At 43.5% G+C, this 26,671-nt stretch overlaps 1 protein-coding gene across 3 annotated transcripts in view; it reads right to left on the bottom strand.

Moving 5' to 3' along the window:
- The window catches only part of COL28A1 (collagen type XXVIII alpha 1 chain), a 1,696,952-nt gene extending 1,671,869 nt beyond the window's left edge, over positions 1-25,083 (bottom strand). For 2 of the 3 annotated variants that reach the window (XM_069648530.1, XM_069648529.1), the window contains exons 1-2: positions 24,832-25,083; positions 24,095-24,249 (exon numbers count right to left, since the gene is read on the bottom strand). In XM_069648530.1, coding sequence (XP_069504631.1) covers positions 24,095-24,221 — 127 coding nt within the window. In that variant the 5' untranslated portion in view covers positions 24,222-24,249; positions 24,832-25,083. The remainder of the gene's footprint in view (positions 1-24,094; positions 24,250-24,831) is intronic. The other variant, XM_069648528.1, reaches the window with a different exon arrangement.
- Between the last annotated feature and the right edge of the window lie 1,588 nt (positions 25,084-26,671).

Genomic DNA, 26,671 nt, shown 5'->3' with positions numbered 1-26,671 from the left:
ACATTTCCATTCAATAATGCTATTTAGTGACTGCAAGCCTAGTTCGTAGCGAATGTCCACTAAAGGAATACATTTTGGTAAACAATAAAACATTTTCCTCAGAATCTGCGCTTCCAATTTTGCCATGAATGACAGAAAATTCCATGCCATAAGCGATTTTGGGAATAATTTTTAACTTATAGTATCTCAACAACGGAAGACAAGAAAAGGCCCCATACTTACGATCCACTATTCGCATTTGGGTAATGCAAGTTTTGATTTTTATCCTATAATGGTTGATTGTTAAACTACAGTTTGGAGTATCATTAACAAGCATACCAAGATAGATCATGCTATGTCTAATGTCATGTTTCGTTTTGTCCATAAACCAATTTTTCTTGCACTGCTTTTTCTTCTTTGTAAAGCAAAGAACATTTGATTTAAGGACATTGACAGCTAGACCGTTATCTGTCATGTACACCAGAAAAGCATTTAACAAGCGCTGTAGCCCCAATGGTGTTCGATCAAATAGAAGATAATCGTCGGCATACGAGCACCAACTCATTTTTTTTCCATCTACTGAAGGCTGAACAAAAGCGGCATTTTGCAAGGATAGGTCAATGTCTACCGTATACCGATTGTAAAGGGTTGGAGCAATAATGCAACCCTGTCTTAGACCATTATAGGTTTTAATCGGTGAAGAAAGCAAACCATCATTATTTAGGCGAATCTGTACACTAGAACCTTCTTGTAGATGTATAAGAACCGCCAACAACTCTAATGGCATACCCAATCTGGCTAATTTCGCCCAAAGATTCTCACGAATAACAAGATCGAACGCCAGAAAGAGATATATTCTTGCAAGATAAACCGGTACCGCACCCTTTTCCAGCCAATCTCATGTAAAAGAGTTATCAGCTGACCACCCGCCATTGTGCCAACTTTTTTTCTGAAACCAAACTGTGCGGAAGACAAGATGGAATTTTCAGAGGACCATTTTTCAATTTGAAGGAGAACAAGACTCGCAAAAATTTTAGAATCAGAATCTAAAAGCGCGATCGGCCTATAATTGGATGGGAGAGTTTGATCGCCCTTCTTACATATGGGTACAATAAAGCACAAGTTCCAGGTCTGAGGGATCGATTTTGTATGATCAATATCTTTAAATAAGATTGCTAGTGCTTTGGCCCACGTATCCGGAACCCCTTTCATTAAAATGTTCGATGGCCATTGGGTCCCGCTGCCCTTGAAGAACTAGTGAGTACAATTCTCTCCCTTATTTCTGCGAAAGAGAAATCACAATTCCATTTAACACGGCCAAATGATTTTGATGGGGATGGACCTAATGCACTTTTGGAATAAAGATTAGAAATATGATCTGCCCACACGTGTTCACTAATTGGATTGAGACCAAGATCTATGTTAGCGGCAGGTGTTCTGTTGACCAATCGCCAAAATTGGCGTGCTGAATTGTGAGTCAATGATTGCAGCATTTCCTAATTATCTGCCTGATACATCTTACCTCTATGGCCCCTCAACCAGTTTCTATACAGTTGTTTCAGATATCTCGCCCCATCGCACTTGGCTGTTACAGAAATTTGGAGCGTTTTTAAAGTTATAGGTATCTCTTTTAGTTTGAATGATCTCGGATTAATATCTAGTGGAGATTTTGGAAAGTGTTTCCTTGTTCTTTAATGTGGGCTGTTTTTCCATGAAGATTCTGCACATCTTTTTTTGTTCCGTAGTGTTTTAAGATTAGGGGTGAAGTGTCACTCAAATATATAAATCCTTTTTGAGCCCGGGGATAGATCCCTTCATTAAAAGAAGACTTTGATTAAGAACATAATCAAGCAGCAAGATAATGCCATTGACTTACACTACTTCACTGGAAATCTGACAAATAGGACAAGATTTAACTTGCAACAAGGAGGACACCACAAGATGATCTTGCATTGAAAACAACCAAATGTTGAAACACTTGTCAGCTGTAGCTAGATAATGAATTGTACACCACAACATTTCATGACTCTCAAGGCCAATGTATTGTGTGACATACTAGCAAGGAATGCTTTGCATTTCAACTGATACAGGCATAGCGCCATTACCGGCACAATTAACCAATCTGTAGATAATATAAGAGGTTTAGGGTAAAACCTCTTTGTACTAGAGATGCAGCTTGTCCAAAACCGATGTGATGATCCAAGCGCACACCCACACGGTTTATTACCCTACCAATCATCTCTTATTTTATTGAACTATGTTAGGTAAAACATGTAAAATTGTGGCATTATTCCTCCCATCTTGACTGGAAGACTACAAATATCGGAATGCAATTCAGCAAAAAGGCAAAAACATGTTCTGTGAGTGCAATACTTTCAAGGACTGACAGTAGCACAGCTACAAATAAATAATGAGGATGCCATGTGTTTTATTAGTGTGTTATGAGATATTTAAAATTAGGAAAACACAGCACTGTGGACTGTCTCCCATCAATGCAGTAACTGGGACCAGCCCTGCTTAGCTTTAAAGTGAGGAAGGGGAGGGACCCCCTCAGGCAATGTTGCTCAAAGTGGTCTTGTAAGTTAGGCTCACTTATTAGCCAACATGGCCTTAGGGGGCGGGCTTTTTTTCATTACTTTGAAGCTAAGCAGGGTCAGTCCTGGGTACTGCATGGATGGAAGACTCGGGTCACCAGTGATTTTTCACCCCCGATGTCACTATCGCTGTCAAAATATCTATTTTTTAAAGTGATGTTTAAAAGATTGCAGGCTTTGAGTACTGAGAATGTTTTTAGCTAATGCGCTGTGCAATTAAATTATTTGCCAAGGAACACACACTTTGGTTAAGCAATGTGCTACAAGCCCCCTGTTTTATGGCCAGTCTCTTGGTGAATGTTGTGCTACATTTCCCAACCCCAACTAACCACATTTAAGCAGCATGTAAAAGGGAAAAACATGACCGGCTGCTTGAATAAAATATGGCCAGGTACTTTTGTCCCCATATGAAAATCAAAAGCTGGCACCCATGAATGTACCCTTAGTAAGTGAACATATATCTTAAAGTGAAATATACAAATGTAGTTCAATTGACCTTCCCCTTAGAAGAAAGTGCGCAAGACAAAACAGTATTGGACACCAGAAAAATAACCTCAGAGAGGAAATGCTCCAATATATATGATGGCAAAGTATTAAACCTAAAAGCACATTCACCGCTCCCATCAGTGTACCAACCATTAAAGTCTTTGAAAAAATGGTACTGTCGGACCTTAAATACTGCACTTGGGAAACCCAGGCAACCTCAGTCGGGGTGAATTATCACAGATCAGAACATTCTACACAGATGAGACTATCACGATTCCACCAGCAGACAAAGGAGGAGCCTTAGTACTTCTCAACACCACAGATTATATGACAGAATGCACACGCCAACTGGACGACAGAACTACTTACACAAAAATTGACCATGATCCTACTAACAAAATCCTGGCTAGGGCTGAAGAAATTGAATGGATTTTGCACAAGACAAAGCCCTTTTAATACACAATATACCCTCAGATCCCACAATTTTACCTGCTTCCCAAGATTCACAAAAACATGCAGAAACCCCCAAGCCGACCAATTGTGGCCACACCAGGGGGAATCCTCCAACCATTAGGCACTTACATTGATTACTTTTTACAACCGTTGATACAGAAAACACCTACTTATGTTAAGGACAGTACACTCTTCCTGCAGATATTAGACATTATCGAGTTGATGGGAGAAGACATCCTGTTTACAATAGATGTATAGATGTTAACAGCCTATATACAAGTATGCCTCACGGTCAAGGCCAAGAAGCAGTAGAATGGCTTTTACTTCTGGAAGAAGAAATAGGAACACCAAAAGAATTCACCCACACAACACACTGAAAAACCTGCCCTACGGCCAGATGTTAAAAATCAAACAAATTGTTAGTGACCCTGAAGAATGTGAAGCTGCAATATCTAAACTGTGGCTGAAATTAAAGGAAAGAGGTTACCCAGAAGAGGATCTTCCTGCAGCCTTGTCAAAAGTGATGACACATACACGAGAAAGACTAAATGAGAATCACCTGCTATGGTTTTTGTTTCAAAATATTCCACCCAAAGTCAGCAATTTAAAAGGTGCATCTCCAAACATTGGAATATACTCAAGAGTGATACAAGGACAAAAGACCTCTTTACTAACCTTGCAGTCTTTGCTTACCTAGGGAGCAACAACATGAGGAATTTGCTAGTCAGCACCAAAGGTGTGAAGAAGAAAGAATGGAAAGCAAAACAACAGGGAACTTTCCTGAGTCTGAATATCATCAAAGGAACCGTGTTTTTTTATCCTAGGACTAGAGAAAAGATCAGATTAAGACATTTTGCCACATGCCTCACTGAAAACACAATATACTGCATTAAATGCCTGTGTGGCATGTACTATGTAGGAGAAACAGGGAAGAAAATCAGAATTTGTATAAATTAACATAAATCATGTATCAGAAATAAGAACATGTCATCAGACGTTGCAAGACACTTTCTTGACAAGGGCCACAGTGCTGCGCAGCTAAATTTCCAAGTTCTGGAGGTTATAGAGACACAACAAGAAATGAAAAACGAAGAGGACAGCGTGAAGTGTATTGGACAGATTGACTAGACGCTTTAGCACATAATAGCATGAACGAAGAATGGGATTGCTTTTTTTAAGATTAGCGAGTGTAGACCATTCACTAGTGTAACAATCATGATAACAGCTCTCCAATTGTGTATGGGCAATATGTTTGACAAGCCCACCTTGTGGCGTACTATAAACCAGTCCTAGAGTGAAGGGATCTTGTCTGTATGCTAATTAAGATAACACCTCTGTTTTTTTAAATTCGACACAATAAGGTCTACAGGTTAAACATACACTGGTCATGAAGAACAAAATGTCCAACAAAAGATAAGATTAGTGAATGCTACAGGGACATTCTTTATTGCACTTTTATTTTATTTAATTTATTTTTTTACTTTATTATTTTATTTCACTTACTTTTTTTTGCAAAGAAGGACCATCAATTTTGCATAAGGATCGCAGTGTTCCTTAAATCTGTCAAGTGATAGATTTCCACAGGAGGTCAGCAATGCACAGTGATGCACCACTAATCGAGATTAGGTAGATACGTGTGAGACACAACAGAGGAAGAACAGCGTGGTAAGAATGTGTAAGGGTCAGGTTTGTCACAAATATGTGCAAGGATGTCAGTAATGCAGAAACACTCTAGTTTAGACAGGTGTCAGCACTACACCGCTAGCAGTGCTATCCACTACCATGCAAATTATTCCTGAGCGATAACACTGTTCTTTCCATGTTAGCTGAGCATATATTGGGAATATTGTAGTTCAACACATTAAGATTAATAACATTGGATCTATATCCATTATTGGAAACACATAAGTAAGTATAAGTTTGACAACACGTGTGGGATATATGTACCCACTCAGCAGTACTTCCCCACATCACCAAGCTGCACTTCAACAGAACCAGCAAAATGGCTGCGCTGGCTCCTGTGAGCACCACTGCCTCACACCAAAACTGCGTTTTTCAGTGACAAAAGGACGGATGCACTGTTTTGCCAAGCGCCATTGGGCAAGATGGACCAGGAAGCACCTCGAGAAAGGCTACTAGGGTGTGTTCTTGTTTGTCTTAAAGAAATGGAGTGCAAAAGCAGCACTGTTTTGCTGCAAGCCCAAATTCCCATTTAAAAAGGGAATATTTCACTGTTAAAATGATGCCGCTCTGATGCTATTTGACCCTGTTCATCATCACACTACCTTTATCAAAAAGACCCTGTCATGCCCAGCCATATTCACATTGTGCTCCATCAGAAAAGAGCCTTCATCCTGAATGACAGGCTGTGCCAGCCAAATCTGGGAAAATCAGCAAAAGCTTCCCTTCAGCTACACGGGAAACACTTACATTTTGCTACAAAATGTCAAAAATCACTGCTTGAAAAGAAAATCATAGCTTTCTGTGCACATGTCAATATCATGAAGACTTTGCATTCTACGGATTGTTGTGTAAAACAAGCTGACTACAGCTACAGATCAATATTGGGAAGTAGATGGATGATAAATCCCAGCAACATTGACCACGTGACAAAATGGGCTTTTACAAACCAGAGGAAAAAAAATGCCTGTTTTAAAAAGTACAATGTTGAATGAACGCTTGTCCGTGCCTAGCAATGTAAAGGGGTTTGTTGTTGGGGAAACATATATGGGATGTTTTATTCAACAGGCTTGTTTTGATTCAGGACAAAATCAAAGAAAAATAAAACTGTTAAACTGCATTGGCTGGATTTTGCAAGCTCCCTAAACAGGTTATTCCAGTTGGTGAGAGCTAAGGCTTCCCCCAAAAGGGAACCACCATAAACTTCCAGGACACCTGGGTGACAATTACTAGGTTGGAAAACTTTGACTGACCAAGACAAAGAAACATCACATAGTCATCAGACTTTGGTCTGGGCTGAGCCATCTTACGATGGAACTTCTAGGACACGGATGTGTGAAATGAAAAATCACACCTATTAGTGACTTCTACAGGGAGCTTCAAAGGAAATCTCTGTAACAACCCTGGATTGAGGGTATAGCCTTGAAAAGGCATGGCCATATATGGGGAACAATACTAACATTTGCCACCAATGACTATTTATTAATAAAAATGTTAAAGACTTTTATCTCTGCAGCAGGACTTTGCAAAAATGTGAAAAGTTAACTGTTTAAATGAGATTTTATGGGCTTTACTTTAAGATGTCAGACTTCACTGACACATGGGGAATAGAGATGGCAGAGAATTGGGTATTCCACAGAAAGTGTATAGGATGCCACTGTCAAATGTAACACTAATATGCCTAATAATAATCTATGCACATGTGTAAAGTTATAGAATTTTAAGTAATATAATTCTCACTGAAAAGCGCAAAAAACTAGTAGAAGAGCGAAACAAGGTCCCACAACGGTGAGGATTGGACTGCTATGCTCTACATACAATATATAATCTGCCCATGTGATTTGTTTAAAGTGCCACAAATGTATAAATCTGTAAATTAGGTTATGACAGATTTTTGGCAAAAAGGAATGTGGGATGGCTTTTTACCTCATAAAATGCAACCTCATAAACTGGGACTCTTTCTCCAGGAGGCAACCAACAGTGATTGTCCTATCCGCTTCTTGGAGGTAGGCCTAGCTCAGTTCTGCCCACCAATAATTCTGTGATGTCACCATGCTCTATAAATAAGAGTGGTTGACAAAGCTCCAGACACACTCTCTCCTGAATTTCCACTAAAATCCCATTAAAAAAGGAGAAAAGCTGTGGTACCTTTTGCATCCTGAAATCAGACCGGCTTGCTGCCCACTAATTGCATGCACGCTGCAACCCTGCCATCCAGCTGTCCTTGCCATCCGGTGACCAGAATTGCCCTGCTCTTTTCTGTAAAGCGCGCCCGCCTTGTTGTGACCAGAACCTGTTGACTGTCCAAAATCCCAAAACTCAAGCGTGGACCGTGAGTATAATCCAAACCCCATAGAAACACATAGCCTACCTTTTCTGGCCTCTGTCTTTATCCCACTCTCTAAGCAGTCATATTCATACCCTGGTAACTTGTTAAAACTTTTAGAATTCCCTGTGCACCCTGTCCTTGATTTCTAAGTGTTAGCGCCATCTCTTTATTAATTTTGGCTTGTGTTAATCCTAAACCCTTAGTCATATTTTGAGTAATCATAATAATTTCCAGTTAAAGTTGAGCGCTGGGGTGACACGGTTGACCTCGCAAATCAACCTTGGAGCTTACTGCATTCCTCTTTAACAATATAGTCTAGATAATTTAGTTTAAGTAAAAATGTGCCATTCTCTCAAAACAGACTTACTTGTTTTTAACTGCTTCATTTTCCTAAAACTGAAGCCCATTCCACCCCGAAAATCTCATCCAAATCTTCAGCTACTATCATCCTTTCACTTTGATATTGTCCCTGTGATAAACATCTGTCCCCCAAACCAAATACCGCATTGCGATTTTCAGTATTTCACCCGTTTTTATAAAAAAACGTTTGGGTCATTTTAAATGGCAATTGAAAAGAAATGCAATTTTCCTACGTGCCATTCAGCTGCAGCATGTTTTGACTTTCCCCTTGTTTTCGAATTGTATGCCTTCTGTTGATTCATTGCCTTGTGATTGCTTGTGTTTATGCATTGTTGCCATTGTGAGAAATCATATTTGCTTCCTACATTTAACCGCACATTCATTAATTATTTGTTAAAATCCGAATGTCATTTTAGGCCTGAATCTGATTAATTGCGGGTTGAGGGAACAGTGCAGGGGGAACCTTACCTTGGGTGCTATTTATCCTAATTCAAAAAGTGATCCTATTCTCTTGTGCTTTGTATATATTCTAGGAGAAAGTTAACCAAGTGCATTGCCTCCATTTTCATTGTAATGATCACCCCATTGGTGATTGCTGCCCCCTATTGAAATTGTATGATTTCCTTTGAATTTTAAATATAAATAAAATACTGCATTTTCACCAACCAGCCTGGTTCATGGTCCATTGTGACCCGGGGTATTTGAAAAAGGGGGTGTGAGATGAGTTGTGTACCATCTAAAATTGAATCCGCATAAAATAAAGAGCAAGGCGTCTCAATTGAGCGCTACATCCTAGGCTGAGACCAAGGTGTGTATCGCCTGAATGAAATCCTTAACACACTGCCCCTCGAACATGTAAATTCAGTGCAGGTTACCCTCTCCAAGATGGCCAGAGGTATACTGCATGGTCAGCCATTTTGTTTGGCAGACCATGCACAGGTTACCATATGAACAGTCGCTACACAAGAGCTTCACAACAGGTTCCACCCCACCGTGACTCCATTCAAACATTAAGACCCGGCAGAACGCACTAGAAATTAAGACACCACTGTAGGCAAAATCTAGTTGATTCATAGCACAGCTGACTGTAATGGACTCTTCTGATCTTCTGACAGTGCATTCCGCTGGCTGTTCGAGGATCGATAATAAAAGACAGGTCTGTAAGATTAGGTTGTTACACAGACACTAGGAGCAGGCGGTACATAGAGTTTTGAAACGATCACATTTCAGGCTCACCCTCCATATAAATCAGACGTTTGGTCAAAGGGGACACTCTACAGTGGAAGATAATTGAACATAGCACAGATAGAGCATAAGGAATGGATTGTATATGAATGGGAACTTCCGCCCACACAGGACACTCCATAGACTGACACACCCACATGCTGGCATCAACGCAGTTAGAGTGACGGACAGCATGCATATTAATCTGATTAGCAGTATGGTTATGGGCACAACGATGAGATAGATAGCACATTAATGAGGACGAAAAACTACAGTTAAGATTGCAGAGAATACGCTGCGGTTAAATGATTAAAAGATAGAATGTAACAGGGCTGTGACTTAAGTGACCCACATTCTTCTCTTTATGTTCTCTCATTTGTTGTTACTTGTCGTACATGTCTTTCTGTCTTGTGGCCTTACACTCATAAATGTTTATGTTCTTGATGAATCAAATACATAACCCTGTTGTATAATGTCTCATTGCACGCTATTGTTATATTGAATGACCAGTACTGCTGACCAACCGGTGAACATTGTTGTACTTAATGAATTATGATACTGCACACAATGGGCTTTTGTTCTGCAATGTAAATCATGATTGATTGACTATGGAACAGGCACGAAATACAGGCCCTGATGAAGGACGTTATTTAGTCTGAAATGCATTGGCATTTTTTCGCATCTGCACTTTGACGTGGTTGAATAAAATATTTGAATTTGAAAACCATCAAGAACTAAAGATTTTTTCTTATGAGAAATAAAACCCAAGAAGGATCTCACAAAACAAACTTTCAACCTCTAAATCATTTTAGGCACACCAGCATGGGAAATATGGTGTGCACCCCACACCGAAGGCTGATTACCCTAAGTCTATTCTATTCTCTAAGTATTAAAGGTGCTCACCCTTTAAACCCAGCACTCAGTCGTAAAATGTTTCCTGGAAAACAAAATCCCTACATGAAACTAATGTTTCTGCACTGGAACGTGACAACCTGAGTACAATCCTTGTAGCCAATTACTTGAGCAAGCTTGCCAACCTAAAAAAAAAACAAGGGGTTGCGTCTGCCCTCTGAAGAAAAGTTTCACTGTCCACCTACATGTGTCCTTTACATCTGCCCTGAAAATAAGCCAGAATCGGGGGCAAATAACTGCACCAGTATCCAGGTTTGCAAACTCTCTTGCCACTTCGTGGGCAAGTACTCATGACTTCCTTGCCCTCTCATTTCCCCTCACCCACATGTCTGGCTTTCAACAATACTCTGCCTTATAAAAAACAACTTGAAAAGTACAGATACCATATTGTCACTCAAATATGTAAATCATTATCAAACTATGATATGCAAAAAGTGTACAGTTGTGGCATAATTCCCACCACCACTGACTGGGAAACTACAAACACCAGAATGCAATTCAGCCAAAGGCAAAAGAATGGTCTCTAAGTGCAATACTTTCAAGGACTGGCATTAGCATGTTTAAAAAAAATGATAATGTGAATGCTGTGTGTTTTGAGATATTTAAAACTAAGAAAACGTATAACATCTGGAACTGTGCACTGTCTCCCATCCATGCAGTAACCGGGACCAACCCTGCTTTGCTTCAAAGCGTGGAATGTGCCTGCCCCATCAGGCATTGTTGCTCTAAGTGGCCGTTTCACTTGTACTCACTTGTTAGGCAACATGGCCTGAGGGTGCCAGCTGCCCCCTTGCTTTGAGGCTAAGCAGGGTCAGTCCCAATGTCAGTGAGTGTTCAACCCCAACGTCACTGTACCTGTCAAAATTAACTTTTGTAACCTTTTTTTCTATAGTCGTGGTTACAGAACTACAGATAACCTTGGCTATATGTAGTCATTTTATATATGAACTAAAGATAGCCACAGTTATCTGTAGTTTATTATAGCCGTGAATATAGGAAGACCAGCCGGGAAAAAATGCTTTCTTGCCCCCCCCCAAGTACATCCATATTCTGTACCAGCTCCCCCCAACCCCCAGAAGGCCTCCTCACCTGCCCTCTCCCTTTCCCCCCACAACACACACTGTTTCTGTGACGCAGTTTGCTTTGAGATGTCGACTATTCGCAGATATAGCCGAGGTTACAGAAAAGCTTTGTGTTGCAAACTCAGTCCCTAGACCCCTTCCAACTTCCAAATTTCACTTGGTGCCCTCATGCCACCGCTCCTCCCCACCTCTAGATTGATGGCAGTTGCATGTTTTTTGACGTGCAAATGGCTTTTTCTGACATTTCATTTCTGATAACCTCGGTCATTTCTCGTGTTGAGCAAAAACAAAGATGGCGGCTGTTTCATTTCTAAAAAACCCTGGTTTTGGTAATTTACCCAAGATATAGCTATCTAGTTTCGAGAAGGTGGCCCCCCTTCACCATCAAATATTTAAAAAACTACTGCATGGAATAACCCTAAACCACAAAAAGGCCTCTTTCAAATGTTTCATGCCCAAGTTGTTTCAGACCTGCTCCAAATCCAACCAGTAGTTTGGGCTGTGCGGCCCAGCAAAAATTTACCTTGTTTGTCGATGGGAAAATGAATGAGAAGTAGGCCACAACTTTAGAACTTTTTTTTTGTCCTCTTAATAACTTTTTTATTTTCTAAGAAATCTTTACGAAACATTCCTGTCCGGGGGGGGGGTTAGAATGCTTCCCTAAACAACTTCAAGATTTTGTCCAAATCCGTTACTCAAATCAAAGGTTATTAACAATAGGTTCCTATGAGAGTCTGACTCCCTATAATATGTATACTCACCTTAACTATAAGGTGGCAGTCTATATTTTAGGGATGTATGTATGAATGTGTTTGAATGTAATGCATTGTATGGATATGTGCATGCCATGATAAAAAAAACTTTCCCCACTTAATTATTCTGTCTACTCTCTGTGCTTGCACTAATTTATAGAAATATTTAGGGCCCTTCACTCAAAATATTCACCAGGCATGCCTACCTATGAATCCTGAAATGTACTGGATATTTTTGTTGCTTCTGTTTAGAAACAATTTTAAATTGCGTGACTTTTGATCCCCATTTTCTTTAAAATTCTGCTGCAAAATGCATAATTTCATCACATTATTTAAACACAAATTCTCAGGGGGAAAAGACCTCTGATCCCCCCCTTAATTATGTATGGCTTCCTCGCTACACTCGGTCGTCAGAGCTAATTTGAGGAAACATTTGGCACCCTTCACTGAAAACATTCACCACACCCGGTGAGGACTCGCCCATGCATCGTTAAGAATCTTGGTGGCCCCTCAGGAGCTATCCACCACACCTGGCACCAAAAGCTAACTCCGCCACTGCAGAAAGGCGTTCAAGAACTGGGAGTCAGCATACTAGTGATGAGTGGGGCTGGTATTCCAGATTCCTTTCTATCCAATGAATGCAAAGAGGAGCATTAGAGGAATGCAGCGTACCTACTCTAATTGCACCCTATCCGCTTTCCCTGTCCCTATGCCTTTACAGCAAATCTGGAGAGCCAACTAACAGGACACAATACTTGAGCATAGCATCCCTGCTTTCACTTCTGCGCAGCAGCAACCAGTATCTTGCTGGGGCACCGGCTGCTGAGCACTTGTAAATTGTGAAAGTGCATGGCTGGATAAAAACACTAGTTTGGCAATTGTGTGAATACCTGGCTGGCAATGGGATGAGATTAGCTGGCATATGCTGTAAGTGTCTGGACAATGTTGTAAGTGTCTGGACATTTAATGGCGAAACCTGGCAAATAATGTAAGCAACTGGGGGTATAATGCTAATGCTTGGCATATGGTAAAGGTGCAGTACCTGGGCATATATGACGCCATAATCTAGCAACTCTGTGAGTATCTGGGCATATGTGAATGGTGTGAGTAACTAGCAATATGACGAAATACCTGCAAAAGGGTGGCAAATGGGGTGAGTACCTGAACGCATGGTACCAGTATCTATCAATGATAAGCATACCTGTGCATACAGTCTGATAGAAAGGCCTGATACATGATGGCAATATCTGCCATATTATGTGAGCACTCCATCATACAGTGGTGGTACGTCCATATTGGGCAGTGGGGACATGCCCAACTAAACATTATGAAGAGCGGAGAGCCAAAGGCTGGGTGCCTTACTATACCAGCATAATAACTATTGAATTGAGCAGGTCAGCCAGGGATGGAATGGAAACCAAAAGAGAACCTGGAAATAATGTGGCCCCATACTACACATCTACACCAAGCCCAATTCTTTTCCTATGGGAAAATATGGAAATGTGGTCATACAACATAAAAGAGGCCCAGCGTGCAGAGGCCTACTGAGAAATCTCCAGAGTTCCCTAGAGGGCAGTCCACCTTTGAGGTCAGCAGCCAGTCTGTGGCCTTTGGGCAGAGTGATTGCCAATTAGCCCATGTGTGACGAAGCACAAAGCTCACCAATCCACACACTGGACCCTGCATGCTGGTGTCCCTGCAGACACTAGCTGGTATTGGTCTACCCATGCAATGGGACTTTAGGAGCAGAAGACCTGCAAAGTCCCGGGGATGCGCAGAACAGCATTTCGGGGGCTGTGAGTCAGCTTCTGTGAGGCCTTCCAGGACCCACCAAGAGTGAGGCAACTGGAGAACAATCATGGACACCGCTCTCTGCGCTCTCTGTCTCATGATTCTCCGTGGGAAGGGGGAAGAGCAGGGGGCCTGGCCCCAAGATACATTCAAACGAGCACACCAAAGCCAATAGGTTTTAGCTGCATTAATGTCCATTGCAGCTACAAATACCCCCATGCACTACTTCATGGCATGACTTACAGCAAAAAGGTTCACACTTTTAACAATTATTAAAGCTCTTACCCAAAAGTAGGTATCCAGGTGACACAGAACAAACAAAAGCAACACCGGCACTGTTTTGAGAAGCTTTCGTAAAATGACAACCTTCTTTCCATGACATTTATAACAGAGGCAACCAATCACAAATAAAGCACACACATAATATTCACCTTTCAGCATATCACAAAGAAGACACAGACAAAGAAAGAGTCTAATGCCATGTCACAAAGGCAGGCTTGTAGTTATGCAGATTGTTACTTACTTACTTAAGATTTTACTTAAGCACTAGTCATACAGATCGCATTTGCTCCACTATGTGTCATTAAAGTGACACATATGAGGCAATATTAAAACCGTGTGTGTGTGTTTGTGAGGACAAATGCACATGGGGGTGGTATCTGGTTTGAGAGTAAATGGCCACATACCATGTAAAGCATTTCAACGTGGGGGGGGGGAGTTGGGGGTTGGGGGCTTATGCATCTATGTGAAGGGTGCATCGGCAGATCAGGGGGTAGGGTTGCATGGTATGGAGCATGTCTCTTGGAAATTAGAGTGGCAAGGGGCAATTTAGGGGAATTGGTTATTAATAACAGCAATAATATGCCATCCGTCCGACACTTCATGCCGGATTCCTCCCACCTCTAAGTGATGTAAAAGGGCCATTATCACCCAATTTAATGGCAGTGAATATATCTATTTCAGATGGATAAGATGCTGAGTCGTCTTCTTCGGTACAGCACTTCGCGAAGTGGAGGCTAAAGCCATGTCAGAAGCAAACACTTAACCCATGAGGTATCTACTATGATGTGGCTTGGGGCAGTTGTAGGGCAACGTGAGTAAGACAGGGTAAATGTAGAGGCAATGGGTTGCGGCATAAGGAATTTTTGAAGGCAAAGAGAGAGCCACTGGGCATATCAGAGTTCAATGAGATGTACCAGCGGACGTTTCTGAAGGCGATGAGAATGTCATGGGCAGGTCAGTGGACAATGAGAGTAGGAATGGGCAAATTAAGGGGCGGCGAGGGAATGGCATGTGGAAGTGCAACACAAGTGGCATGGGTGAATTAGATGTTTAATGGAGAATGTCTGGAATAATTATCATGGCATCCATAGAAATTAGTGGGAATTGGGATGCGTTAAGAGACAGTAAAGTTAGGCTAATTAGAGGGCACTGGGATGTTGAATGGTGCAGTTCTGGGGCCACGTGAGTAAAATGGGCAAATCACAGTGTGATGTGATGCTGCATGGCATAGCATTGGATCCAGTGAGTGAGCAATGGGACACATTAGGGTGCAATGTGACATGGTATGTGGCACCCCAGAGGCCATGGATGCACCATGGGGCAGTTCTGGGGGAAGGGAGAGTTACAAGAAGAAAATCAGGGGCACTGCTATGTGGCATGATGCAACTTAGTTGAGGAATGCGATGTGAAATGGGACTGTTCAGGGCCAATGAGAGTGGCATGGGGCAAATCAGAGCTCAAGGGGATGTGGCCTAGGGCAGTTCTGTGGCCCTTGAGAGCCTTTCTAGCACAACTGCAATGGATGCAGACGGTGCCCCACCAGCGACTGTGGAGGGGATCAGAGAGAAAGGCAGAGCAAGGTGAGATGTACTGGGAAAATGAGGAGGCAATAGAAAAGGGCACCTGGCAGTTCTGGGGACAATGAAAGTGAGATAAGACAATTCGGTAGGAATGACACACAGCTTAGAACAGTTCTGCTGACAATGTAGACACCGTGTGACAATGTGCTCAAGTAGGGCAACACTGGAAAGATATCGCTGAGGTTGGCCATGCCATTTTCTGGGAGCAAATGGATGATTCTTCATTCCTCTCATAAAATTGTGATGCCAGTTAAGAAAATGCAACAGCAGTGTTGCTTCAGTAAAACACATTATCTTAAGGGGTGTGAACCCGAGTTTGTCTTGCCTAAGCTGGGATTGTTTTTCGAGACTGGCGGTACACTTTTTTCAAGGGGAGTTGCAGGCACAAGAATGTATTTATTTATTTATATTTGTAACATGCCCAAACCCTGAGGCACCAGGGCGCTGTTGCAACCAGTTACATGAGACAATCTTAATTGCAGTGTACATAGTGACTCGTGAAATGCATACATAATCATAGGGGGCAGACATGTCAAAAACAGGTACAGAGCAAATGGATACATTGGAGTCATAAATGGCTAGGTGTGATACATTTTGGGGAGTGCAGACTTTTTAGGCACAGAGCCAGGTTTTTAGTGCCCTGCTGAAAGCCCAGTAAGAGGTTTTAGTTCTAAATGATGTGGGTAGTGAGTTTCATTGGTGCGCTGCTACTGATGGAAAGCTCACCCCAACACCCTTGGCTATCTTGACTTTAGGGCATGTGAGTCTATGCACGTATGCTGACCTGACTGGTCTAGAGGAGTTTGTTCTTTGTATTTTCTGGGCCAGGTAAGGTGGGGCGGTGTTACTCAGGCCTTTGTGTGTAATTGAAAGTGTCTTGAAGGTGATCCTTTTTTTGATTAGGAGCCAGTGCGTATTTCTCCTGGCAGCTGGGATTTGGTTTCTTATTGGGATGTTCAGAGCCTCCCAAACAGAGTTATTTTGAATTGTCTGTAGTTTGTTTATGTTTTGTGTAGAGGTACCTGCTTCAGGACATTGAAATGATCCAATTTAGCGCCTGTGATGGCTCTAGCAATGGTCAAGCAGCTCTCTGGGGTAAGGATTTGTCTGGCGGAGGTGAGGAGTTTGGCGGTGTAGGCTGCTGATGATGCTACTGGGCTTACTTGTTTGGTAAGGGAGAGAGCAGCGTCTAGGTGGACACCCAGCGCTTTTTCAGAGTCTGAAACTGGGATCTGTATTCCGTCTATGGTGAAGGAAGAACATTGTGGGCTGAGCTTCTGTAGCCTGGTGGGTACGCCTGTGAGGACGATCTATGTCTTTTCGTCATTGAGACAGAGATAGTTTGCAGCCATCCATGTTTGGCTGGTGGAGTAGGTGTTGTTTAGCGTGCAGGTGTCATCTTCGTAGGAGCTAGACAAAGGGATGAGTATTTGGGTGTCATCGGCATATTAAGTGTATGATATGTCGATGCCGTCCAAGATGTCGAATAGCTGTTTGTTGAAAATGTTGTAGATCAATGCAGAGACACAGGAGCCCTAGGGGACGCCGCGGGGGGTGGAGATTGGAGGTGCATTCTCTGAATCGGAGAAGACTCTCATGGTTCTTCCATTGAGGCAGAACATTATCCAGGCAATGGCATTTGCAGCGAAATTGTCTGAGGTGCTAAGATGGTGGCATAGGGTAGGGTAGTACACCAAATCAAAGGCGGTGGAGAGGTCGAGGAGGGGGAGTATGGCTGGTTTGCCCTTGTCACTGAGTGCATCTAGTTGGATTTTCAGTTCAAGTAGGGCTGATTCAGTGCCGTGCCCAGGCCGGAAGCCTGATTGGCGCATGCCTAAAATGTGAGTTTCCAGGTAGGCTTGAATCTGATTGTAGGCTGCTCTGTCTAAAATCTTTAGCAGGAATGGAATAGTAGTGATGGGTCGGTAGTTGTTAGGTAGAGTAGGGTCAAGTGTCTGTTTTTTGAGGAGAGGAAGGACCCAGGATTCCTTGAGGCTGGCTGAGACTTGGTTTGTCGCAAAGGAAGAGTTAGTGAAAGATGTGATGAAGGGTGTCAGGGGTTCTGCACAGTTCTTGATGATTGATGCTGGGCATATGACAGCTTTGCATTTAGAGGGTTTGCTTGCTGATGATTTTCTTGGTTTCAGATTCAGAGATATTCCTGAAATGGAAGGGGGCGGGGGTTGAGTGTATTTTGTCAGGGGGTGGCAGTTTGGTGACTGATGTTTTAGGTTTCTGGAGTTAGATTTTTTCCTGTGGAGTAGGTGTATTTTGTCTTTCATGGCATTCTGGATGTTGGGGCACCATGTTTCGTCTTTGTCAATGGTGTCAGGGGAGTGAAGTGGGTGTTTCCAGCTCCATGAGGATTTTAAAGAGCACTTTAGAGTTTGAGCTTGCATGCTGTATTCTTGAGTTGTAGACTAGGGCTTTGGATCCTATGATCACTTGTTTGTATTCTTTGGTGATTCTCAGGACGGCTGCTTTTGCGAGGTCAGCCGGGACTTTTTTCCAGGCTAATTCCACTTGGCTCTTTTTAGCGCGCCAGGCTTGTAGGTCAGTGGTGAACCAGGGGTTGATGTGGCCAATAGGTTTGGCTTTTCTAGGGAGAAGAGGTGCTACAAGATTGATGGAGTTGGTGAGGTAGTAGCATATAGGTCCCTTAATTCTTCAGGGTCAGTTAGGTGACAGGATTCTGAGCTAATCGGTTTGTGGTAGGGGAAATGGATTCTTTGGACATTTTGAGGGCGCTACATGTACAGGTGGGTCATAATAAAGGCTGGGGTGCTGGTGGTTGCTTGAACAAGGGGAGTGAGATTTCTATGATGAGTTGGTCAGACCAGGGGCAGGTGGTGTTGGAGATGATGTTGATCTGACTGTTGAGGGCTGCTATCCAGTCGAGTGTTCTGCCCTTGTCGTGGGTGGGGGAGGAGGTGTACTACTCGAAGCCGAGTTCAGTTAGGGCAGCGGCTATAGCAGAGGAGGAGGGGTCTGAGGTATCTAGATATTCTAGATATCCTAGGTTGAGGTCACCTAGTAACATGATTTTGAAGGTTGATTTGATGTTGCATAGCGTGTGGGTAAAATAATCATCAAAGGCATAGATGGGTCCTGGCTGGCAGTAGATGATATGCAAGGTGATGGAGTCTGTGGGGGAGTTAAGTCAGTTTGAGGACAAGGTGTTTGCGGTGTATATGCAAGGTGATGGAGTCTGTGGGGGAGTTGGTCAGTTTGAGGACAAGGTGTTTGCGGTGTTCGTCTGTGGAAGAGTGTTAGAGTCTAATTTAGAGAGAATCCCTGCAGATGATGGCAACACCACCCCCTCGGGCAATGGGACGGTCGCATCTAAGTGTAGCGAACCCTTCAGGTAAGGCTAAGGACAGTGTGGGCCAGATGCCTGGGGGAGCCATGTTTTTTGATGGCAAGAAGTCCAATTTCTGTTTGGTTATCAGGTCATTAATGTCCAACGCGTGGGCCGGTAGTGACCTAGTATTTATGAGGGCTCCATGGATCTGCATGGGAGGTATGGCTACCATGGGGGTGTTGTCTGTAGCGTCTCCCTTGGGACATGGGGAAGGGCTGGCTCTGTGCAATGGACCTGCTGTGGTCTTGGGGTTAGTACTGGTGGTCAAGCAGAGAGTGGCGAGAGGGTGGGGCGTGGTCTGTGAATAGTGGTGTTTGGCTACTGGGACAGGTAGACTGGGTATCGACTGGCAGCATGGGGAGTGTGGATTGAGGTTGTGGGACCAAGTGCAGGACCGTAGTCCAAGATGGATATTTCTGTAGACAGTTGGTGCTGGCATGTGGGTGGGAGGCAGCTTCTCGTGGTCTGCACAGCAAGGTATGCATTTATCTGATCCATGAGGCTAAGGAATGCTGCATTTTGAGGGGGAGAGGTGGGCCGGTTGTTTTCAGGTGCGGCCAGGGTCGGTGGGGACTTGTTATGCACGGGGATCAAAGGTCCCTGCATGAACTCTGGATGCAGCGCAGCAGAGGACAGCTATGCCTGCCTTAGATTAGTGCCTTGGGATGATGCCGGCGTCACCATCTGGCGGACCAGGGACTTTGGTACAGGATGACCATCTGTATTAAAGAGGTAACACTGCCACAGTTTTATAGCGATTGGACTTGTCATTTTCTTTGTGCAATGTAAAAACCAGCATAAGAATGTATTTTACAGGAGTCACAATGCCATGACAATGCTGAGATTGTCTTCATTATATTCTTAGGGCAAATTAGATACCAGAATGAGATAATATTTTATTGGGATAGCACCGCCATGCCATTTGCCACTAGTAAATTGTTATGCCAGTTTAAAAGTCTCATGCCAGTGTTGCCTCAGTAAAACACATTATCAAGCTGGCACAATAAGTCATTTTAATGGGCTAGCACTGGTATTGCTTGGACAAGATTGGCATCACTATTTTCTGGAGGCAATACCAATTCAGTATGATAATGTGCTTTCCTTCTGCAAAACTGGTACACATTGAAATGTGGAAGCAGGCATAACATTAATATGTGATCAAATTAGGCGGTTTTAAAGAGGGCTGGTAATGACGGCAATGACATGGAAATACTCATGCTGATAAGCTGGAACAACAAGCTGGACTTCGGCATATTTAGTAACCCAGATTTTGATGAAAAACCCATTGCCGCTTATTCTAAATGAATGTCATTTTCTGTCATTCTGACTGTATTTTAATAAAAGGCATGCGTGGAAAAACCTGGAGGTATCTCACCCGCTAGTCCCCGGGGATCTGTCATCCAGGTGGCCAGGACATGGCCATCGCTTTTGGATCCAGTTCCAGGGGGTGGACCAGTGCGGGAGGATCACCTGGATGGTGGGAGTGGGAGTCAGACATCGGATGGTGAGACGAGGTATTTCTTTCCCTGCAACACCTTTCGCCCATCCTACCAGGTACGATACTTAGGAACTCAGCCCCAGCCCCTTTCCCAACATGAAAACGTTCTCATGGACAGCTCAACGTGAGCGAAAACGGACTAACACCAGAGCTGTATACTGTCATGTCCCAATACAATGGTCATTCAAGGTCAGGCACTTACTGATCATTACACACACCTGACTTCCATCACACTTCCCCACACACATAAAAGGCGGCGCACAAAAGCACACTCTGATCAAGGCAAAGCACACAAGGAAGCAGCAGTTCCAAAATGGCAGTTTAATACGAGGAGAAAGATGGCGAGACCAGAAAGTGCCTATGAACTTTTCAGACCATTACTTCAGTGAACCTTGGAAAATAAGAAACCTAAGAACTAGGACTAAAGCTGAAGAAGCCTGCATTGTGTGTCGGAGGTACCTGAGGCTCTCCTGTGTCGATACCCAAGGTCGGGAAGGAGCGGTTGCTGCCTTGGAAAGGAGCGCCAGTAAAGACAGCACAGCTGCTGAGACCAGCCTGTGGTAGAACCAAGGTTGCAAGCAGAAACAATGTATGAAGAAATCTAAAGAGAACAGTGTGTGAAACGCATGTGATGAGTGACACAAATATAATTGGAAACCAGAGGAGTGACTGAACTTTGGAGGCCAAGTTAGATATCGTAGACAGAGTGGTCCAGCGCCACATGGGTGCTCATTCAAAGGTCTCTGTTAGATATCCAACTGATTGGCAACTGTGAAAAGGGAATTTTGAGATCAAAGTGGTCCTGCAATGGGTCAAGCTAAACCCTGTGTACATTCAAAGTCTTCAATAGTTTAATGCATAGTGAAATGGGTATGAGCCCGGCTGAGGGAGAATAATTGTGTAAAAGGAAGGATCGGAGCCCGGCTGAGGGGGATCCGGTGTGAACCGTGAGTCACCTGAGAAAGAATATTCTCTGAACATTGTAAAAGGGAGATATGAGCCCAGAAGAGGGGGATCCACAGTAACGATCATGATATAAAAGGGATCTGAGCCGGTTGAGGGGGATCCAGGGTGAATCAGCTGAATTGAGTACTTATAAGAGGAAAGGAACTTTGTGTTTTGTTTTGGTACATCAAGCCCTCTGACTCAAGAGACTTTGGCAAATAAAGAGACTTGGGCACAGAAGGCTGTATCCTCGTGCCGAAGAAGTTAAAGTGTTTGCTTTGCTCGAGTGAACCACCTTTTCCGGTGCCGAAAACGTGGGGAAGGGAGGCCAACGGCATGAACATCCTGACATGTCATTTTGTGAACACTTCTTTATTTTTCATGAACACTACCCCACACTATTTGTATTTAGTGGTAAGGAATGGCAATACTTTTTTTTGTTTAGGCTCTTTTAGTTTGACGAGACTCCACTAGGACTGCATTATTATTATTTGATGGTCGTAGCTTGCTCTCATCTGTAGATTTAGGATTAGATAGGCCTTTATCACACCTCTTACCGAAGTTGAATAAACACCCTTGAACTGTGGTCACTTGTGTCTGTCTTACTGTTGATACCATGCCTTCCTTAACCATGTGAACAATGACATGCATTTAATAATTAGTGTCATAGCACAATATTAAAAACCGGCGTTATTTCAACTGGCATATACTTTTTTCCAGTAATGTAATAGCACACTGTATGAGACACTGGTTATCAATGTGGTTACAGATATGGATTTGTTTACCGTACATTCATTGTGTCTATCTGGTGCACTATTTTGTGACTGGCACATAAGATTTGCTGGAACCAAATGTTCCCAGTGTATGGCTGGTGACTTGATTTCTGAAATACAGTAATATGTAATCTGTTCCTCTAAATAATAGTCTGTGAATCCTATAATACTGTATCCAATTTGCTAAAAATAATAAGAGATACTTATATAGCGCCTTTGCCAAAGGGTTTTACATAGAGCATATTTATAAAGGAAGCTCGTACCATTTAAACACCTTAGAAGGATGAAAAGCTGATTGGGCCAACCCAGGATAAGAATTACACACAGCTCTCGGCAGTGAGACTCAACCCGCTGAGCTATCCCGCCGGTTTGTACCATATTAACATTTTTTTTAGATCTGTCTTAGAGGGAGAAACTCTGCCTGACTCCCCACACCCTCCCCCACACCACCCAAAACTCCTTAGTAAGGATTCGTACTGACTCGATGTGCGCTTGTGTTTGCGCCAATTCCAGGAAAACATGTACTCTGCACCTGTTGTGCACCACTCTGTAATATCTGCCAAATGCACGGGCATACGACGGCAATACCAAGTGTAAGGTGCCCATAAGTATTATTTGTGTGTGCATGTGACCTGTTATTCATGCTTTGTGTGTGTGGTTGTTTAACTCATTTGGATAATTGATTTTCGCTCATAAAAGAAACAAACTATTGCATTTATCGGTGCTTGTCCAGTTGTCTATTGTACAACCATGCCCCTCTCCTTTTGCCCTCTACTGTACATTTACCACTGTACCTTAACCAATTCTATTGGCCTTGTCAATGCTTGTTTTGTCTTCCAGTACTCTGAAAGCTGCACTATCTTGGCTGCCGGAATGGGGCGTGGGCGTGTTCTATTTAAGAGACGAGGCAAACAGCTCCCTCCCCAGGTCTGAAAAACCCATCGGTGTACTATGTTTGAATTCTTTTTTTTTTCTTGAAACACTGAAGAGAGATAAGATTTACCTCGGTTCCCAGTCGTTGCACTCCGTCTAACACCGGATAAGCACAGCTATTTGCAGGCACATTTGGACAAACATGCGAGGAAATTGTGAACTATGCGCAGGGGGTATTTTCGCTTTAGGATGTTGAAACCTACTACTGTTCTGTTAAAGGTTCTTATACCGCGTACTGTCACCACCTGCATGTTTTCTTGGTGCTCTGACATGTCTGTAAAGTAAAGGGGGGTTAGTTAGGAACGAGTAGGAGAAAAGAACAAGAGAGCTGTGATGTGCTGTTGGCAGCTTCAGTTCGGTCTACACCGTTCGCTGAGCATAGGTGTGTTTTTCAGTTGGTAGGCTACATGTACTGTTGGGCGAAGCTATGTGTGGTTTGTTTCGCCATGTGCTGTTGGGCGAGGCTATGTGTGGTTTGTCTCGCCATGTGCTGTTGGGCTCGCCATGTGCTGTTGAGCGAGACTAGGTGTGGTGTGTTTCGTCATGTGCTGTTGGGCGAGGATATGTGTGGTTTGTCTCTCCATGTACTGTTGGGCTCTGGGCGAGGCTGTGTGGGGTTTGTTTCGTCATGTGATGTGCGGTTGGGCGTGGCTCTGTGTGGTTTGTTTCGCCATGTGCTGTTGGGCGAGGCTATGTGTGGTTTGTCTCTCCATGTACTGTTGGGCTCTGGGCGAGGCTGTGTGGGGTTTGTTTCGTCATGTGATGTGCTGTTGGGCGTGGCTGTGTGTGGTTTGTTTCGCCATGTGCTGTTGGGCAAGGCTACGTGTGCTTTGTTTCGCCATGTGCTGTTGGGCGAGGCTACTTGTGGTTTGTTTCGTTGTTGTGGTGTAGTGAAGTTCGTTTGGTTTGTTGCGTTGTAGAGATACGGTTGTGGTTAGTTCAGGGTTTGAGAGGTGCACGCAGAAAGATGAGTTTTCTAGTAGGGTTGCCCAAGTGCAGCTTGTTTTTGCCACCTTGGTACAGAGAAGACCTTTGTTTTCAGCAGGCTCAATATAAGTTCATGCACCCCTCTGGCCTTACCGGGCGCATCCTCCTGCTTGGCTGGAACACCCGGCTTCAGCCCCTTCCTTCTGCTTTGTCCATAGCTCGCATGATTTGCAGCCAGAGCCCAGAGCCAAACGCAAAGGACGTAATGGGATTTCCACATCGCGAGCGCCGGTCGGATCTCGCCCTGCCTGTGAGATGGAAAAAACAGCTTACATTAAGACGCATCCTCCGACAGCTCTCCATGAATGAAGTAGACTCCTTTTCACTTGAGCACTCATTTTCATATGTCTGCCTGCATATGATAACAGCCATAAGTCCAGCATTAGTGGGGGATAGTGGAAGCAAGAGAAAGGCACAGACATCAAATGATCGAATAATGACATTCCACGTTGGCTTTCTGACAGCATTTAGATGACTTGTGATTGATTAAATTAGTCATTTCAGCAAAAATACTAAAAGTAGGTGAGTAAAAGCCGCACGTTTTTATGGTTTGGTCTAAGTGTGCGCTTAAAGCATTTTTAAAATTTATCTTAAATTGCACTGATAATAATAGCAAAGTTGTATATGCATTTTAAAAAACTCAATCCATTTCACAAATTTCTATATTGAATAACATTGTAACCAAATAGGAATACGCTATTCAAAAAATTAAAGCCAAAAAAACAACTTTATGAGCTAATATCCATCATTTTACAACTCCCAATCCCCTAAAATATGGGCGCGAATGATGTATCTTAATTACTTGAAAAAAAGGGAGATTGCCCCCTTACCTTAAAATATGTTCAGATCCTATTCATTTCTTTAGGTTTTTGTTCAAAAAAACAGGCAGGGAAATTGCAAACTTGTGCGTGCTTTGCTGGTTCCTTCTGCGAACAATGCGAGCCCGCGTCTGGTAGGACCGTCAGCCTGGGACCATGTTTTGTGCATTCGTTGGACCCAGTGGGCCGGGCCTGGAGCCAGTTTCCGAAGTCTGGGAGGTAGCACGTTAAAGGGGCATTGTCTGGAAAGTCAAAGGCTGAGCCATTTGGGCCCGGATGCTTTCTGCTTAAATAGTTTAACTCCGTGCTCTTTTGACAAAGACGTGCCACGAAGCCTGCGGGGCAAACCGAGGGAACGTGCACGGAGGGGAGCACGAACTAGAGTTCGTAGAAATATACACAGTACTAGGGCACGACAATCTCGCCATTGAGCGCGCCCACGCCTGTCTGCGACCAGCTCAAAACACGGCACAAAGGTCATTCTGAAAGTCTCCCTGCACAAAGTGCTGTCTACAAGAGGACGCTGGCCATTGAAGATCCACAAATGCCTCCGAGTGACAATTTTCAATGCTTCTGTTTTCCCCAAACATCTATAATTCCCAGATTGTATCAGGCAATCCCCATTGTTATGGTACGCCCCCTATCACCCTTATCACACTAATGAGGTACGTATTCTCTAACTCAGTCTCAGAGATGTACAACTCACCTTCTCTGACCTGCAGCCTCTGCCCGTTGGTTTGTCCCCCTTTTTCCCGCATCAATAACTGGGGGAGGGGCACAGTGAACCTCCTGAATAGTGTATACCCACGTGCCTACCGCACCATCCCAGGAAGGGAGGGCAGGTTGTGAGTGAAGTGACGAGAAAGGAGAGTCAGGCAGGGATTATTACCTTGTGTAATCTGGCATTACCTCCTCGCCCACCCTCTCAACTTTCTTACAATAATGAGGACATCAAGAGATCCATAGACAGAACAAGCAGACATGCAGCACACGAGACTGACGACCCCAAAATAGATGAGGGGCCCGTGTTTATGTGGCACTGACTGATTCAACCCAACTGCTCCGGCAACACCAAAGCAGAACCCAGCCAGAATTCAATGATCAAGTCAACCTGAACCTTACAATGGCACAAAAAGTTCGAGGGGCCAGCCCAAGACGGCTGCTCTCCAGACATCAACACGGGGTACCCTGAATGCCTTGGCAAGCCTCACCCCCAGTAGATCAAGCCAGAAGTAAGTGAAGAATCGCTACTGATGGCTTTCGCCTCTTCCTCCATTTAGCAAAGGAAACAGATTGTCCCAGTTTCCAAATGACTTGACCCTTTTAAATAAATAAGGACAGCACAGTTTACATCCAAGACTTTCAGGCTAATATTTGCCTCTTAAACAGGATTTGGAAGAAGGAATAGAAAATGACATCCTGATGTAGGTGGAAAGCTTATCAAACTTGGGGATCAATCCAGCAGCAGGCCTTAAGACAAGAGAATGCAGCAAAAAAACTGGAAAAAGCAACCATGCAAGAGACTGCCTCAGACCTCCCAGCCTGCAGATTCAGAAAGCTTCCGCGAGGAACAATGCCTTGTAAGTCAGCCGAGCCACGCCTACCTCCTGCAGAGGTGTCAATGAATTAACCTGAAACACCTTCAACACTAATGGAAGGTCTTAGAGGGGGACTTGTGTGTTACACGGAGGATTGAGAAGAATCGAGACCTTCATCAACCTTGCAATTAAATTCTCTAGCAGCGGAAGGGCACCATAACCAGGTCTAAATTCCGGATAGCGCTGCATTGCACTTTTAAGGTTGCAACATTCAAACCTTTTCCAAAACCCACCAAAAGAAAATCCAAAATGTT

Source organism: Ambystoma mexicanum, chromosome 2q, assembly GCF_040938575.1.
Source record: "Ambystoma mexicanum isolate Mex_15411 chromosome 2q, UKY_AmexF1_1, whole genome shotgun sequence".
Lineage (NCBI taxonomy): Eukaryota > Metazoa > Chordata > Amphibia > Caudata > Ambystomatidae > Ambystoma > Ambystoma mexicanum.
This window is presented reverse-complemented; position numbering and strand designations above follow the sequence as displayed.